This window comes from Mytilinidion resinicola, assembly GCF_010093595.1.
Source record: "Mytilinidion resinicola strain CBS 304.34 unplaced genomic scaffold BDZ99scaffold_9, whole genome shotgun sequence".
In the NCBI taxonomy this organism is placed as follows: domain Eukaryota; kingdom Fungi; phylum Ascomycota; class Dothideomycetes; order Mytilinidiales; family Mytilinidiaceae; genus Mytilinidion; species Mytilinidion resinicola.
This window is the reverse complement of record NW_022985445.1, coordinates 80,357-97,027: the sequence shown is the minus strand read 5'-3', so window position 1 is coordinate 97,027 and position 16,671 is coordinate 80,357. Positions and strand designations below refer to the sequence as shown.

General features: G+C 45.8%; 6 protein-coding genes across 6 annotated transcripts; 4 read left to right on the top strand and 2 right to left on the bottom strand.

Annotated features, from left to right (window-relative positions):
• Window positions 1-6,368: 6,368 nt before the first annotated feature.
• Window positions 6,369-7,311, bottom strand: BDZ99DRAFT_476118 (uncharacterized protein; the record flags this gene model as incomplete). The annotated part of the gene is made up of 4 exons (XM_033722038.1): window positions 6,369-6,472; window positions 6,531-6,968; window positions 7,056-7,194; window positions 7,249-7,311. The coding sequence occupies 4 exons, from the start codon at window positions 7,309-7,311 to the stop codon at window positions 6,369-6,371; spliced, it is 744 nt and encodes a 247-aa protein (XP_033576838.1).
• Window positions 7,312-7,466: 155 nt separating this feature from the next.
• On the bottom strand, window positions 7,467-8,567 carry BDZ99DRAFT_570529 (uncharacterized protein; the record flags this gene model as incomplete). The annotated part of the gene is made up of 4 exons (XM_033728004.1): window positions 7,467-7,909; window positions 7,961-8,200; window positions 8,253-8,322; window positions 8,367-8,567. 4 exons carry the CDS (start codon window positions 8,565-8,567, stop codon window positions 7,773-7,775), a joined length of 648 nt encoding a protein of 215 aa, XP_033576837.1. The 3' UTR covers window positions 7,467-7,772.
• A 1-nt stretch (window position 8,568) lies between these two features.
• BDZ99DRAFT_415835 (uncharacterized protein) lies at window positions 8,569-10,710 on the top strand. Its single transcript, XM_033716767.1, has 2 exons — window positions 8,569-8,608; window positions 8,660-10,710. Exon 2 carries the CDS (start codon window positions 8,993-8,995, stop codon window positions 10,397-10,399), a length of 1,407 nt encoding a protein of 468 aa, XP_033576836.1. The 5' UTR covers window positions 8,569-8,608; window positions 8,660-8,992; the 3' UTR covers window positions 10,400-10,710.
• A 726-nt stretch (window positions 10,711-11,436) lies between these two features.
• BDZ99DRAFT_299133 (uncharacterized protein) lies at window positions 11,437-12,521 on the top strand. The gene is made up of 2 exons (XM_033714177.1): window positions 11,437-12,462; window positions 12,516-12,521. The coding sequence occupies exon 1, from the start codon at window positions 11,585-11,587 to the stop codon at window positions 12,281-12,283; it is 699 nt and encodes a 232-aa protein (XP_033576835.1). The 5' UTR covers window positions 11,437-11,584; the 3' UTR covers window positions 12,284-12,462; window positions 12,516-12,521.
• A 292-nt stretch (window positions 12,522-12,813) lies between these two features.
• Window positions 12,814-14,012, top strand: BDZ99DRAFT_476115 (uncharacterized protein; the record flags this gene model as incomplete). Its single annotated transcript, XM_033722037.1, has 3 exons — window positions 12,814-12,863; window positions 12,957-13,398; window positions 13,449-14,012. The coding sequence occupies 3 exons, from the start codon at window positions 12,814-12,816 to the stop codon at window positions 14,010-14,012; spliced, it is 1,056 nt and encodes a 351-aa protein (XP_033576834.1).
• A 1,182-nt stretch (window positions 14,013-15,194) lies between these two features.
• Window positions 15,195-16,088, top strand: BDZ99DRAFT_519967 (uncharacterized protein; the record flags this gene model as incomplete). The annotated part of the gene is made up of 2 exons (XM_033725474.1): window positions 15,195-15,881; window positions 15,939-16,088. The coding sequence occupies 2 exons, from the start codon at window positions 15,195-15,197 to the stop codon at window positions 16,086-16,088; spliced, it is 837 nt and encodes a 278-aa protein (XP_033576833.1).
• Between the last annotated feature and the right edge of the window lie 583 nt (window positions 16,089-16,671).

Genomic DNA, 16,671 nt, shown 5'->3' with positions numbered 1-16,671 from the left:
TTATATAGAATAGCTTCCTAAAGCGCCCCTTATTAAGCAGTGCCTAACACTTCTAACCTAATACTCTTACTTGCAGTAATTAAGCCTGTCTATACAACACTAATATAATTACTAGCTTCCTAAAATAGTATACTAGATAAATATGCCCGACCCTAAACCTAAGCTAGAAACTAAACCCGAAACTAAATCTAATTCTAAATTTAAACCTAATACCCGGATAGATATCTATATACTAAACGCGGCGTCTATAACCTAATTAGCCTAACAACCCGATTATAAAATCTTTGCTATTACTATTACTAATATTAATAAGGCCTTAGCTCTAAAGACCTAAACTAACCTAGCTATAAAAGTTCTAGTATAATATTACTATTTGCTAAAGACCTTTTCCTAATAGGAAGCTAATAAGTTACCTAAATACTGAATATATAATTATAAGATTATGCTTAAAAATAGTAAACTGCACGGATTTAGCCTGTTGTACGGAATATTATAAAATAAATTAAAGGTGCTAAGGAAGTACCTTAATAATAACCTCGCGAAAGGATTTATCCGTGCTAGTTTATTACCTGTCGCCTCTCCGGTTATCTTTATTAAGAAGCCCGGAGGAGGCCTATAATTCTGTGTTAACTACTGCGCGCTAAATACTGTAACTATTAAGAACCGATACCTAATCCCCTTAATTTAGAAAACCCTAGCATAATTAAGTAAGGCGAAATACTATATAAAGCTTAATATTGTTTCTGTATTTAATTGCTTATAAATCGCGAAAAGAGATGAATAGCTAACTGCTTTCCGGACGCGATACGGCCTGTTTAAATACCTGGTAATACTATTTAGATTAGCTAATGCTTCTAGCATGTTCTAATACTATATAAATAATGTGCTCCGCCTATACCTAGACGTATTCTATACCGCATATATTAATAATATTCTAATATACAGTAAAAACTTTAAAGACTACTAGCGTTATATAAAGCTAGTCCTAGAAGCAATAGAAGCTGCCGGCCTATAACTAGATATTAATAAGTGTAAATTCTATTAGGATAAGGTTACCTACCTAGGGTATATAATATTAACCGGCGGAATTAGTATAGACCCGAATAAGATTAAGAATATCTATAACTAGGAAGTCCCCTATAATATTAAGGACGTACAAGCCTTTATTAGATTTATAAACTTCTACCGATAATTTATCAACAATTTCTCTGGCCTGGCCGCTCCCCTAATTGCACTTATAAAGAAGGACGTTCTGTTCCGGTTTAATAAGTCCTGCTATACAGTATTTAAACGACTTAAAACAGCGTTTACTACCGCCCTAATTCTCTATTATTTTAACCCCGAACTGCCGATTATTATTAAGGCCGATTTATCCGACTATATAAACGCTGGAGTGCTCTTATAAATAGATAAATAAGGAATACTCTAACCTATAGCCTACTTCTTAAAATAATTAAGTCCTACTAAATATAACTATAAAATCTATAATAAGGAACTCCTAGCAATTATCTAATGCTTTAAATAGTGGCGGCCTAAACTAGAAGGCGTAGTATTCCTAATTTAGGTTTTTAGCAACTATAAAAACTTGCAGTACTTTACAACTATAAAGTAGTTAAGCCACCGACAGGCTTATTAGTCTAAATACCTGTCCCGATTTAACTTCTTAATTACCTACCGACCTAGCAAGTATAGTAAGAAGCCTAACGCCTTAACGCGTTGTACGCAAGATGCGCCTGCGCAAGAAAAAGCTCGAGCAGCCTAAAATTAAATACTGCTCTATCCCGACCTGTTTATATAGTTAAATCTAACAGAAACTAACCGAATAATTTAGGAGATTATTAAGGATAAATACCTAAATAATAAGTTTATCTAGGAAGTTCTAGAGATATTACGCTCTAGAGTACGCCGCTTTAAGAAGATTACCCTAAGTAAATATAAAGAGCGAAATAGTAAGCTCTACTTCCGCAACTAAATAGCAATTCCTAATAATAATAAACTAAAGATTAAACTGCTTTATTACATGTATAATTCCCCCGTTAGCGGCTACTCTAGATATAGAAAGACTCTAGAAATCCTCTAAAGAAAATACTACTGGCCGCATATATTTAAAATAATCCGCCGATTTATAGTATACTATTACACCTGTTGCCGTATAAAGGCTTTAAAAAAGAAGTATAATAGCTTCCTAAAACCCCTGCCCGTCCTGCAGTATTGCTAGTAAGATATTTCTATTAACTTTATTATTAAACTACCTAAATCTAAAGGCTGTACTAATATTATAGTTATAGTAGACCGCCTAAGTAAGTACTAATATATAATTCCCTGTAGAATAATCACGGCTAAAGCTACAGCCAACCTATTCTACTAATATATTTAGGTATATTACGGATTGCCTAATATATATATATCTAATTAAGGATTACAGTTTATCTCCGTATTTTAGAATAAACTCTATAAGCAACTACATATTAAAGCCTAATTATTATCGGCCTTTTACCCGGAAACTAATAGCTAAATAGAGAAGGCTAATTTAATACTAGAATAAGTCCTCCGCGCCTATATAAACTATAAGCAAGATAACTAGGTTACCTAGCTGCTATCTGCTTAGTTTAAGGTAAATAATACCTAATCTAAATTAATAATAGTAATACTATTTATTGCTATTTTAGGATAACACCTAAAAATAGGCTTTAAACTGCTATTAGGAACTCCGCGCCCTGCCTATTAAGTACTGCAAGCACTTAAGACTAATTAGATAGTTAATAAGATATTAGATATTAAGTAGTTTATCCGCAAAGAGATAACTTAGGCCTAAGCAATATAAGAAAAATACGCTAACTAAAAATATATAGGCGCACCGGCCTATAAAGTAGGTAATAAAGTCTAGTTAAATGCACGGAATATCTATATAAATTAACCCGCTAAGAAGCTTAATTAGAAGAACTTAGGGAAGTTCCCAATTATATAGATTATCTTTCCGTACGCCTATTAACTAGGCCTACCTAAATCTATAAAGATATATCCTGTCTTCTATATTTTATTACTCTGTCCTGCCGCTCCGTAAGCTAACTACCTGCCTGGCTAGGAGTTGCTTTTACCTAAACCTATTTAAGTTAAAAAAAAGACTAAATAGTATATTAACTATATTAAAGGTATACGCCTAAACCGGCGCTAAAAGCAATATAAGTACTTAGTCTAATAGACTGGATATAATAACCTATCCTGGCAACCTATTAACAACCTAAAGGATACTACTGCTGCGGCTAATTATTATTACCGCCACTCTAAAGCTTATAATCCTGCGTTTAATAAGCCCTGTTCTACTAGACCCTAAAACCTTAATTAAGATTTAATTCACGGCTCTACTCCCGATAAATAGCTGTATATATTATAAACAGCGCCTTCTACTCGCTAAGAGACTTAGGTTTAGAAGGGGGGTACTGTTACAGTATTGACCGTGATACTCTACCTACCGAAATTCTGCCGCAGATTGCTATAACTCTAGCAATCTGCACCGGCCTACTACCGCTGGCCGGCCTCCTGCCCTGCCTGCCCTGCTCCGCTCCCGTCTCGCTTCCGCTTCCTATCCTGTCCCGCTCCAGCCACCTACCGGCTGCCCCCTTTTCCTATCACCTGATCTGGTAAGGACCTCTCGTACACGCGTGCCACGCGCCGAAACGGCATAGAGGCCGTACGCCACGCGCTCGGCCACGCCCTTATATCCGGTGGCCCGTCTCCCGTCTTCCTGTCCCTTACACAACGTCTTAATTCTCCACGTAGCATTGTATATAGCACCTAATCAACGCTCCTCTTTAAGCCCTCGACCTCTCGCGTGTAGCGCTATCGTGATAAGATCTTTATATAGGGCTCTTTAGTAATTATACTTTTAATTAAACTATGTTTAAAGCTTATTAGTCCGCTTAATAAAGTTATATAGCTAGTTTTTACTAACCTAGCTAGCACCGCGCTTATTTAGCAGCTTATTAGCTATATCTTATACAGCGCTTAGCCGTAGTGTAAACCCTTTTAAATCTTGGTTAATTATATATTAAATAACAACTAACTCCTCCAGCTTTGTAAGCTTCTTTAAATAGGGCTCGCAATCGCGTTGGGCGGTTGTTCCGTCGCGTCGTTATTATAGGGTTGTTCGGGGGATATTATATATTGCAACAGCGCGTCGCACGCTCTTAAACTGCTTTTTATCGATTGCTAAAATAGCTATATATATCTGGCCTTCTTTTTAAATTAATTGCGTATTGCGTTGTTAAGGTATAGTAGTTAAAAGTTAACGGAGCGCGTTCCGGTAATAAGGTGGGCTACTTACTTAGGTAGGCCGCTTGCTTATAGAGTACGTTAGTGCACTTAATAGATTAAGATATTAATAGTCTATATACTTATAAGCAAGTCCGTATATATAGTTTTATAGGTTTATTAGTAAGTTTATTATTATTAGAGTTAAGTCGGCCCTCTATTTTTTTTATTTTAGCTATAAACTATTATTATCTAATAAATCTAAATTATAACTATGCTTTTTGCCTTAAAAGGTGGCGTGTATAGCTCGCCCTTTTATAGTTTTTTTGCTTAGCGGTGCTATAGTCCTAAACTGCTTAATATAGAAGCCTATTATAATTTTTTTTATTAGAAAGTGCTAGATTTAGCCTATAGAAGGACCTAAAAATCTTATTAATAGTATTCTAAGCTTTCTATATAATTGTAATATCGGCGTTATCCTCTATTTTATTAGAGTTAGAGTTGTTATTAATAGTTATAAAACCGGTGCTTACGTAATTTAGATTTATCTAGTTAAGCGCAGTAAAAAGTATATTAGAAATATTCTCTATTATTTTTGCTATTTCTTTAATAAGGGTTGTTTCCCCTTTAATATAAGCTTTTTTTAACTTTATATAATTATAGAATAGAGGATTAAGGTTCTATAAAGCTTTAATAAAGGCGTTATATATTTAGAACTTACTTAGGTTTTTAATTTTATACCGCTTTGCATTATTAATAAGAGTAGGCTATTAGCTAAGCTATTTATTAAGAGTAGTACTGCTATATCCTTTTTTAAGCTTCTTAAACTCTGTCCTTATATTCTATTTCTAGTCCTTTGCGGTTAGCTAGATGCTCTTAGCTAGCGCAATAATTTTGCCTTAGACTATATAAATTCTAATATAGTATTATTTAAACTCCTAGTAAACTATAATATTAATATATTTAGAAACTTTATTATACTTCTTTTTTTTGCTATTATAAATAGCTTAAAGGCTGTGGAATCTCTAGATTATATTCTTGTTTACTAAGTCTAGTGGTTTAGTAATAGTAAAGACCAGGTTTTTAATGCTTTTAGGGTTATAGTAGTTCTATACATTGTTTTATACAGTAAAATCCTTAATAGAATTAATCTAATCGGTCTAATTGTTGCGTGTGTTGAGCATTGGAAGGTTGTAATCTTTAATTAATATTGTCGCGATAATTCCTGCAAAATCCGGTGGCAAGAACGGAGCTTTGCTGCAAGTTGAGCATAGAACTTAGGCGTAGCAAGTTGCCGAGACGTGTGACAGATTGCCGTAAATTCGAGATAGACTGTTGTATTTGATCTTGATTGTTCAAAGGCCTTAACTTAGTCGATTTCTGAGTCCTTATCTTTGAATGTTGAGGTTGTGATGTTGCTTTTTCTGCAACCCCGCTTCTCGTAGAATCGGCCGAGGATTGTTGCCGCTTCGTGAGAACTGCTCCGTTGAGAGGAGAATTGTCTGATTTATTCGTTGCTCGTAGTGCTGTGTAGCAGGAGAAGAGCTACCGGGCTCATAACTGTCGCACTTAGGTGTGCACGGGATGAAGCAGGATTGGAAATGATATCAAGCAGCAGAGTATGATTGATTGTGTGTGTGTGGTGTCTCTTGTCGGTCGGGTTACCCCGCCCGACGTTCTATATAGCTTTGATGGCAAGCTTATTAATGCAGTTCTTGCCTCAGGCCTCCACGGCTGATGCCTTGGTCTGCGACATACGAAATGTTGCGCAACCCGAAGCGAAACGGTTATGGGCATTCACCAAGAACGATTTTTTGCATTCTGAATCAAATACTTGACGCTCGATAAGCCTAATACAAGGAATTGCCAGCTAACATTTCTATGATAGGAACAGAAAAGGGGCGATATTTAAAAATCCTTGCCGTATAATCCGTTTGACTTTCTACCCGATAACAGACGCCAAAGCTCTGGCATACCACTCCCCTCCGGCCAACAGCCAGCTTGATTCTGCCATTGCCTCAGAAGCCAAGCCACTTCGAGCGATCCCGGGCCTTTGTGCCTCGCACGCTAGTCTCTTCTCCAGTCGCCAATCCCCGAGTGCTTTTGTAAGCGGAGTTTTAGTTCGTGTACCGAACTGCACCCATCGCCGTCTGGAAGCTGCTGAAGGCAGGTTCCGGGGTGTGCTTAAACTCGGCATTAGCTTCCGCCCTGTCGCCACTATCTACTTTATCAGAGTCAGTGCCGTGTTTGGATACTCCTGGAGAGATGCGTGTAAGTACCTGTCTGGTTGGCAGCCATGAACTCAGGATTATCTACGCCTTCGACTTCAGGAATATCAACGCCAAGTTCTCCCGGATCAACAACTTTAGACGTCTGTGTGCCTTTTCCCTGAGAGTGGTCATTCACAGTGCTATCGGTGATCACCGGGCTTTTCTCTGACTTGCTGGTCGAGGTGGCATCATTCCTGAACGTCTCCTGGAAGCAAGACTTCGTGGCCGTAAAGTCATCTTCGGCTTCAGTTCGGGTAGTAGATGCTACCATAGACACGTACTCCTCTGTGACCACGCAGGGCCGCTTCATGATGGCGGGAATGCTCAGCCTACCGCACAACAAAGCGTACATCTCTGTGCCAGTGATCTTTCGAGCAGTGCAATTGCTCAGGACCATAGCATCCGCCATCTGGATTCCATGTACCATCAAGAGGTGTTCGATGAAAGCTGTGAGGCCATTCAGAAAGACGATGTCCTCACTACCACTAGCCTTGACCCCATTCCCATGACAGCGGAATCAACGGAGTTCCGCACATCTGCTATTGCCTTGGTAGATGACATGGGGCCATTTGGAAACTTTCTGGCCCCTCTTAGCCGTGCTCTGAGCTTTGAGGATAGAGTGGCCTTTTCCCAAGGCATTCTTATCAAGGCGATCACGCAAATCGAGAGTTTCCTAGCAGAGTTATTTTATATGCTTTAGGAGACTGACATACAGACAAAAGCTTACCACCTTCGTGCTCGGGATTAAAGATGAATCTATAATGGAAAGGGCAAGTCGACGAGAGTCCATGTTATAAAAGGGAGAAGACAAATAGTGGGTGTATGGGTGTGGGGGACTGGGGCTTGGCGGTGTGTGGCGCGAAGTTGAGTCTTGTGAGAATTCTTCCCCCCTGTTTAAATGCTGCAACATTATCAAGTTTTCAATTCACTGGACACGCCAGTTAAGTAGCTCCCGCCATGTATTGTCGCTATCGTTGGAATGGCGCGAATGTCCCCGCATCTAGAGTCCCCTTTCCGATGCTGCAGTCCCTCTACAAACCGGAGCGCTCTAAGAATTTGCTGAGTTGCAGACTGTTTATTATCTAGCAAGAGAGGCGCTGATCTCTCGTCCATAAAAAATGCCTTCTAGCTGCTACATGCTCCCAATACAAATGAATAAGAAAGAACCAATCCTCTAGTCTCAGCAGACTGAGATAGGTCGAGAGCCATCATCGACGCTGCATCTATCTCCAATCCAGATGAAACAGCCCTCTACTCCTTCCGGGTGCGGAGACCGTAGAAGCTGTAGCGGAATTCCCCTTCGACGACGGTAGGGTCAGTCCTGTTTACTTCGGGCTGAACCACTTCTCTACCTTCCAGCCCCCCGTCTTCGGTCTCTGCATCTGCGGCTATATTAAAGTCAGTGGCTGGCATGAACACTTCTTGCAGAAGTTGCGTACCTGAGTCGAGGTTGGAGTCAGGCTGACCTCCGCCTGTGCTGTCATTCTCGTCAATGTTCAAGAGTTCATTTCCTTTTTCATTCTTGGCGATATCTGAGTCAGCGATGGGCGAACGACAGCTGGGAATCGGTCCTATCCTCAAGACTGCAATATCTGGGCCCGGCCCGGTGCAAGCCAGCACTGCACCAACAGCTGTTGGTGCAACTGCTCTAGCCTGGTCTGCTCCAGCCTGGTCTGCTCCTACAGCTCTCAATAGGCCAACCGTGGCTACGAAAGCTCCTTCTGCCGCTACCGGGAGTCAAGTTGCCCAATTTGGCGCGGGGGCTGCGGCCGTTAAGACGACGAAGCCTCCTTCGGCTGCCCTTGGCGTACCAGCAGCTTAGAAAGGGGCTGATACTAGGGATACCGCGACCATCGGGGAGAACATGCGTGCATGGATGTTGGGAGCGCGGGGCCGATCACGTGAGCGGCTCAGAGTCACATCGGCATGCCGTTTTTGCGCTGCCGATCGGCTTTCGGCCTGCCCCGCGACTCCAGGCGTGCCCGTGCCATGCGCCGAAAAGTCTTCCAAGCATCTCGACGTCGCTCTTGCAAGCGTCATCGCCATAATTTACTGTCAAGAACGTGAAATACCATACATACCGGGCTGTAATGTAACTCATCCTGTACCGGCTTCTTGTTACTGATCGCGGTCCACAGGTGACAGGCTCTCGCGACGCCCCACGACATGCAGCTAGGCCGTTCCCCGCTCTGTTGATGTCTGGGCGCGCCCTGCCCTCCGCAAACGCGGCCGAGACGTCATGTGGACGCGAAGGTACAGCTAAGTGGGCACTGGGGTGCATGCAAACTTCGCCATGGAAAACCCTGCCAGTCACTCCCACGACGCTTTTCGCTGCTGTCGCAACTGATATACCGTGCTTCATGCCCATTTCCATACCTCACATCCATTTCAATTCGTTCATTGTTCTTCTTTGCCTCGGCGACAACCCTCCACAATTGCGCGACCCCGCTTGGCGCATCGATTGACTCGCCATGTCCACCACAACCACCACCACCGCAAACGGCGACCCCAAAGACGCGCCAAATGCGCCCTCAAACACTGCCACACACACAGCTACGCTAGAAACCGCCATCCAAGAAGAGCAAGCCGCCATCCTCGCGTCCGTCATCGCCCTGACGACCCTCTTCTCCACCGCCGCCGAAGCCCTCACCCTCATCCACCCCTCCGCCTCCACCCACCACCAAAAGCTCGCCCTCACCCGCCTAGGGCTGGAACAGGGCCGCCTCCTTATCTTCGGCGACGTCGTCGGCATCTCCTCGCCCCCCGCGACCATCGCGACACAGTTCGTCCCGAGCCATGCCGGGCTCACGAACCCAGACCCCTCGGCGCCGATAAACTTTGGGGCGCGCGATGCACGGCTGGATGAAGAAGATGTGAGGAAGAAAGTCGAGGCGTGTTTGGAAGAGATTGTCGGCAGGCCAGAAAAATTGGGGCGGGAGGACATGATGGCGACGTACGGCTTGAAGCCGTCGAAGCGCTTGGGGGTGGGCGAGCAGGCTGTAGACCTCAACCGTCTCGAAGCTTTTCGCGAGAAATATGCGCTGCTGCAGGACCTCTCACATAAGAAGGCGCGCATTCCAATGCCGAGAAGGGGGATGAGCATGGTGGCCCAGCATTGGACTGTCAAGGATGTGGACAAGTTCAACGGGTTTATTAATATGGTTAAGGCGCAGGTGGATGAGTTGATTGACTTGTTTGGGGTGCAAGAGCAGGTGGAGCGGGGGATGAAGATTGATATCAAGAGTTTGGGGTGGCACCCCGATTTGAGTGGGGCAACGATGAAGCGGGATTGGGCAAAGTTGAAGCTGATTCGGGAGGCCTGCGAGGGAGAGTACCCGTTGTTTGTGCAGGCAACCGACATGGCCTTGAGGTATATCAACCAAGAGCTTCGGGGAAACGCGAAATTACCGCTGGATTTTGCGGAGAAGGAGGACAAAGAGAAGGCGCCCAGAAGGAGTTTGGAATCCCCGAAGAGGCCAGGGTTCTTGGGACTGTTTTCTGGGAGTTGGGGTGGAAAGAAGAAGAAGGGCCCGCAACGGAGTCTGAGTAATGCTGGCCAGACACAGCCGGCGGAAAATACACAGAGGTCCATGTCCGAGGATATGCAGAAGGAGTCCTTGGCGGACTTAGAGCTTGTGAGGTCGAAATCCTTGTCGGCGATGCCGGGGAAGAACCCGGTTACTATCGACAGTGTTTTGGTTCAGACAACTTCCAACGATTCGACTTTGGCAGAGGACGATCCGGACCATGTAGACTATCAGCTCAAGCATGCGGACACGGCAAACAGTCTTGTCGATCGGCATGATATGTGGAAAGGGCCTGGAAGAGTTCCGACCAAGGATATCCGGTGGGCCGCTAAGAGTAATGCTGAGCATTGAGCTTTCCTTTCAATTTTTTCTTTCGGGCTTCAAGATACCTCGCAAGGCCGTTTTATTCTAATTCTTCTTCGACATTGTTCAGCGACACTTTTAATATCAAGAGTTTGACAACCCTAGTACCCTTTCTCTTTCTTCACCGAATATATTCACATCTAATGAGCACATCTATCGATGATTCAAAATATAATCCAACACAGCTTTCATGCTTTCTTTTGCAGTATCGCGAAATAAATCTCAAAAAGGCTTGTTATGTCCATCTCCGTTAATTTCCAAGCCCCATTAACCGTCAACTCAAGCTTATAAATTCCCCATTCACGACCGTCAATATGACCAGGCACCTTCCGTGGCACTCAAACACCCATCAAACCATTCACTGCACCTCCTCGTTCAGAGACCTATTTAATTCAGGTCGAGCCTGCCATTTTGTTCTCACCATTCACCTCCCATCCCTGTCCAACCACCCCACTGGCAGCTTTTCCACGTAGGCCCCAAAGTCCAGACCTCTGTCCTAACGCCATGGCCCCAGATGGCGTCCCCTGGAGAGTAGCAGATCATATCTTCAACTGTCCAGAGAAGGCGCTTTTGCTCAGCTACTGGCATTTTCACACTTGGACTTAGGGTGGTATGAGCGCCGCAATTTACGTCCTATCGCGAAGACAACATCCACAATCATCGCACTCAGATCCACCGCTCGGACGTCCTGGCAACCATGCCATCCTTGCTTGCTGTGGTCGAGGAAGCCATCAGCATCTTCAGCCCCGCCATCAACCTTCTCACATAACATCGACGTCGAGTTCCCTCCTCCAACAAGCCAATCTCGTCTGCCGCCGCCCGAGTCTTCCATGTTCCAGAACTAGCGGAAATGATCATGAAGGAACTGCACGTTGATGAGGACATCCTGCGCTGGGGCATGGTGTGCAAGCAGTGGAAAGCAATGGTGGAAAATACTCCATCTCTCCGTCGCCCATTGTGGCGGCTGCCATCCCAATATCCCCACCTTTTAGCTGGCTTTGATGGACGGAGCGACCTATAGGTGCGCAATGTCAGCATTACCGAGGCCAACAGTGCCCGAGCTGCAGAATGCCAGAAGTGGCATGGCATCACTTCCCGAAACGCTGGCGATACCTACGGAGCCGTAGCTCCAAGATACCGCCATCCCATCTTCGAGACTGAGAAGTTCCAAACATGCCACCGCTCGTTATGCTGGAGCGTACAAGACGACCACACGCTCTACATTTCTTTCTACCTAGACCTCCACTATCCGATTCTCGACAAAGGGTTCCAGTGCAGAACAGCTTCCTACTCGGACATGCTCATCTGCATGCCCGCACCTACGAACATAATTGTGCGCTCCTACTTCCTTTCTTTAGACGGCCACGTGTATTCGCAATGGGTCTTCAAAGATACGGTAGAAAATGCCAACGGCGTGATTTATTCACCTGCTTCCACGACATGGAAGGACTTGCCTCGGTCGCGCGACGCTTCGAAGTGCCAAGCCGCATGCTCCTCTGCTTCGTACCGATATTAGCGCTTGAGTTCGCTATTGTCGATGCCCTCAGGATGTGCGATCCGGAATGGGTGCGTTGTTCGTTGAGGCTCTTTATTCACGTTGTCTCCACCATATTAAGCGGTGTGGTAGTGAAGGTGTTGAGTCTGTCCTTCAGCCGGAACAAGCTCTGTCGAGGCATCTGGGGAGACCACGGGTTGGAAGCTAGCTGTATACCGCTGTTTACGTTCTGGGGTTTCTATGCGGTTGGGGCGGTGGCTTTCCATGCGCTTCTGGTTATTGGGGAACCGACTATGCCGGATGGGCGGGTGGCGACTTGGTGGTGTGCTTGGTATGGGAGCGAGGTGGCGGATTGTCGTGTTGAGTCGAGGTTGTGATTTCATACTATTTTTAACAGGTATTTGCAGAGCAATTGACCGGATCGCCGAGCTACCTCTCGATCACTACAAGCATGCTTTAGCTTACGACTAAGTGAAGACCGATGGCCGGCCATTCTCTCGGATAATTGAGCTGCAGCACATGAAACAGGTTTTCGTCTCGCATTATAAAGCCAAATGTAACCAAGTTCCAGCAATTAAGACTATGAACACTAACTAGTCGATATTCAAGCCAGCAAGCAAATTTGGGTCTTTTGGGTAGGACTTGTCGGAATTTAGGACCCCATATAATCATATGTAACAAGCTACCAGACAAGCGGCAGGGCAAACAGTAGTGAAATGACGGCGCAAGCTCCTTGTAGGCTATATTAGCATGCATTTAAGTCCCCTGCAAAGGGTACGCGTTTCGCATCTCATTTGGACTAGTCTCTCAGATATGGAAGGCTGGAAAAACGAGCTAGGTACATATTAGGTGCTAGGAGACTAGCGAACAACGCAATGTATACGTAAGATGCTTTTACGGTGCTTATATGCCAGATATTCACATGTTGCATTCCGCTACGTCTTTTGCGGCGCGACAGTAAGCGTAGTACTTCGCAGCGATGGACGGCTGCATTCGGCAGCCCATGTTGGTTATATACTAGGGGAATATTCACCTCTCTCGCCCTTCTAGTAAGCTGGATTCACGGCAGGGCGTAGTATTTAAGTCATCATTTCGCTCCGGGAAGGGGCTCATTCTGGACAACTTCTACCTTGCCACCACCACAATACACGTTTACTCCACAAGCCAGCCTTCTTCCATTCGTAACCTCGCATTCTTACTCATCCAATTCCCTAACATGGACTCCCCAAAAATCTCGTCCTCAAAACCCCCCTCCCGCTCCAACGAACACATCCCCAACGAGCCCCTCTCCGCCCCAACCCTCCTCGCCCATCTCAATGAGATAGAGTCCCTCGAAACGAAAATCACAGACCTAGACGCACAAGCCCAAACTCTCTTCCGCCAGCTCATCATCAAACCGCAAACCCCATCCACGACCGAAGAGCTCGAAGGAATAGAACTAGTGCACACAGTCTACCTCGCCCGACTCCACAAGCTCGCAAAAGACAAGACAGTGCGTCCCGCTCCACACCCTCGAAAGCCACAGCTACTAACCTGGCATAGGAGCTCCTGAGCGTATCGCATCCCGGTCTCGCCGACTCCTTTCCCACCACCCCACCTCCCCCTCCCACTGCCTCTCGACGCGCACAGCAACTATCGGACTGGCCCCACCTCATCTCCCAACCCGACGGGCACTACACCGAGCTCCGCTGCCCGCACTGCCACGGCAACGGGCACGAAACCGCCGACGATGGCGGCTTCGAGTTTCTACGCGGAGTGCCTGCGTTTTCGAACCACCTAGCGCAGGTGCATGGGGTCCGGATGCCGAATGTTGCGGTTTTTAGGGTGTGTGCCGGAAGAGAGCTCATACCGGCGGAGGTGGACGCGTTGGTAAGGGGGGGCTCGACGGTGCGGCCGGTGGTGGAGTGGCCGTGTGAGAGGGGGGGCGGTGGGGAGGTGGAGGCGCGGCGGGGGGCGGGGCAGCCTGGCGCTGACGTTGATGCGGAGGAGGATGTGGAGATGAGGGATGTTGGTGAGGGGGGTCGTGAGGTTGTTGGGAGGGCGCGGGAGAGGGGGTTGGGGGCGGCGGGGTTCAGTGGGTATAGGCTTCGTTGGAGGAAGGGGTAGGAGAGGGGAATCGTGGGGGGTTTAGGGAGGTCACAATGGTTGAGGTCATGTGTCTTGTATGTTAAGAGTATGTGGATATTGGGTAATTGTTTTCATGGCCACGTGGATATGGAGTACGTCGTCTTCAAAGAACGACGGAGAGGGTCAATCAAGAGTCTTAGACGGCAACGCTTCATGTTTCCGACGTACTGTACAAGTCTCATCGTTGCTCTTAAACAATGTAATTGCCATAAACTTGATATGTTATGTGACACATTCTTTCTTTTCCGACTTCCTACGATGTATAACACTCATTGCTAGTCAGTGCGCAGGCCTCTTGATTGGGACCGGCATATGGGCCATAAAGCAACCTTACTTTGAGACTGCGGCTTTGCCCGCTAACCAAACGGCTTGACACCATTGCGTGCTCATTTGGAACAAGCATTTTTACTTCCGGTACGTGACGAGGAAGGGGTTAGAGCAGTCATTTCTCAATTGTCTCAATTGTTTCGAAGCTGCTTTCGACATACCTATACTTTCTTGCCAATGCGATTGCTAGTAATCTCCTACATGGTTTTTAGAATTCCAAATTGATTCTAAATTGACCGGAAGTTGAAATACTTTGGAATGAAAGAAAGTTTGTTTGAACGGATCGCAAACTAAACGTCTGATATTTCTTTATAGATAGGAATGTCCAGGCTTAAAGGCCAAAGTCCTTATTCTTAGTGTTACCCCTCTACGACTTTCATTAGGTACTCATGTATACTAACACTACACCGAGCTTAGTTTTATACAGATCCTCAGGGCGTTTCACATCTTGGAGCCTCGGATAATATGATTTTCTTGGTCATGTTCAGACCTGAAAACATGATGGGGGCACGCGGCTTTGCCTGTGCTTATCGACTGCTTCCCAACGGTGCCCCCAACAATGTCGCGGCCATTCACAGGCAGTTTACGCCAGTAGGACTGTGACGTATAGGAGGAACATTCACTTTTCGGCGGCTTCAGTGAACGGAAAATCCCATAAGTTGTAGTATTTGAGGTCTTCCTCCACGCTGAGGCAAGGCAATTTGCACAACGTCCATCTACTAATCACACCAGCACCACCACAACCTCCAAGCCAGAAAGTCACACACAATCCCCTATTTTTTTTTTATCTTTCCTCTCCAACAGCACTTCACTTCCTAAATCGCTACCTAAGTCATGGATCACTCAACGCACAATGCTAACCGCAAGCTGACATTCTGGCCTCACATTGTGTGCGAAGGAAACAACGTATGGGCCGAATTGCAATGCCATATCTGCCATAGAAACGGACATAATACGAACGACATCCACGGGTTCGTCTTCCTAAACAGCGTGGCCGCGTTCCAAGCTCATCTCCGCCGAGTGCACGGCGAGGAACTAGATTACGCTGAAGCCAAGGCACAGTGCACTACTCGCAACTTAAGTCAGGCAGCGTTGGAAGGACTAGTGGCTGGAACAGGCACGGCTCACCCAGTAGAGAAGCGTGTTTGTGTTACTATGCCGTTCGAAGAAGCGAAGTCGCTAGTGTCAGGGGCCACTCAGGAGGAGATTGACGCAGACTTTGCGGCTATGGGCCTGCGAGGTGGACATGCTGTCGATAATGGCCAAACTGAGATAGACCACGCTCGAGTTCGATTCGCAGATTTGCCAATCTTAGATACCGAGTCCGAGACCTCTGAATCCAATGGCAACAAGGGGGTCCAAAAGAACCAGGAGGAAGACGAAGTTGGGAATGCCGCCATTGATGACGATGAAGTTGGAGAGCAGGAGCTGGCTGGTGCTGGCGCAGAGCCCAACGTGACCGCTACCAAGAATAACATCGAGATTGACGAGGATAAGAATCGGAACGTCGAGAATAGTCAGGTATGTTACGCTACAATCTAAAATCAACATTTGAGCAAGAGGCTTACATAATGGCAGACGCCGGTGGAATGGAGACGAACGAAGAAGTCTGCACTAATGAACAGACTACTTCGACCGTACCTGATGTGGCAGCCTTGGCATGCGCATATCGGTACACCTTCCATGCTCTTCGTTCCCGAAAGTAGGGGCTTTTCTTGCCACGAATAGCGAGCGACTGCCGGGGGTCGACAAGTGCTGCTGGAAGTCTTCTATTCTTTCAAATCGAGAAGTTTGTGTGTTTCTGGCTTGCTTGTACTGGAAATAGGTAGAGCTTCGTAGGCATAAATACTGAGGGTGGGAGCAATACTTTTTATATTAGACGATGGAGCTATCAAAGGCTAAACTCTTTAATAATTATAAACCATCTTTAATAATTTCTGGGTTTGCATAGCACTGTCGTCGTTGCTTTATAACTTGAACTTACGGTACTCGCGCTGTGTTAATTATCTGAAGTGATGCAGGTTGGACGGGATCCGGGAGCCTCTAAAGGAGAACATCGACTCAGACATAAAGGGCTTCCGTAACCACTACCTCCGGAACCTACCAAATAGAGACGCTGCCGGTGTTACCATAGTATCATTGCTCCGCGGGACTTATCGAGTAGTATAGTATATTGAGACTATACCGCGCTCAGTCCTATACATGCCAAGGACGCTCTATATTTCCAAACCTCGGGTAATGAGAAATGTAGTATTATTTAAAGTTCAGAGCAAGTTGATATTCGCGCAGCATTGCCTCTCATTGACTGCTC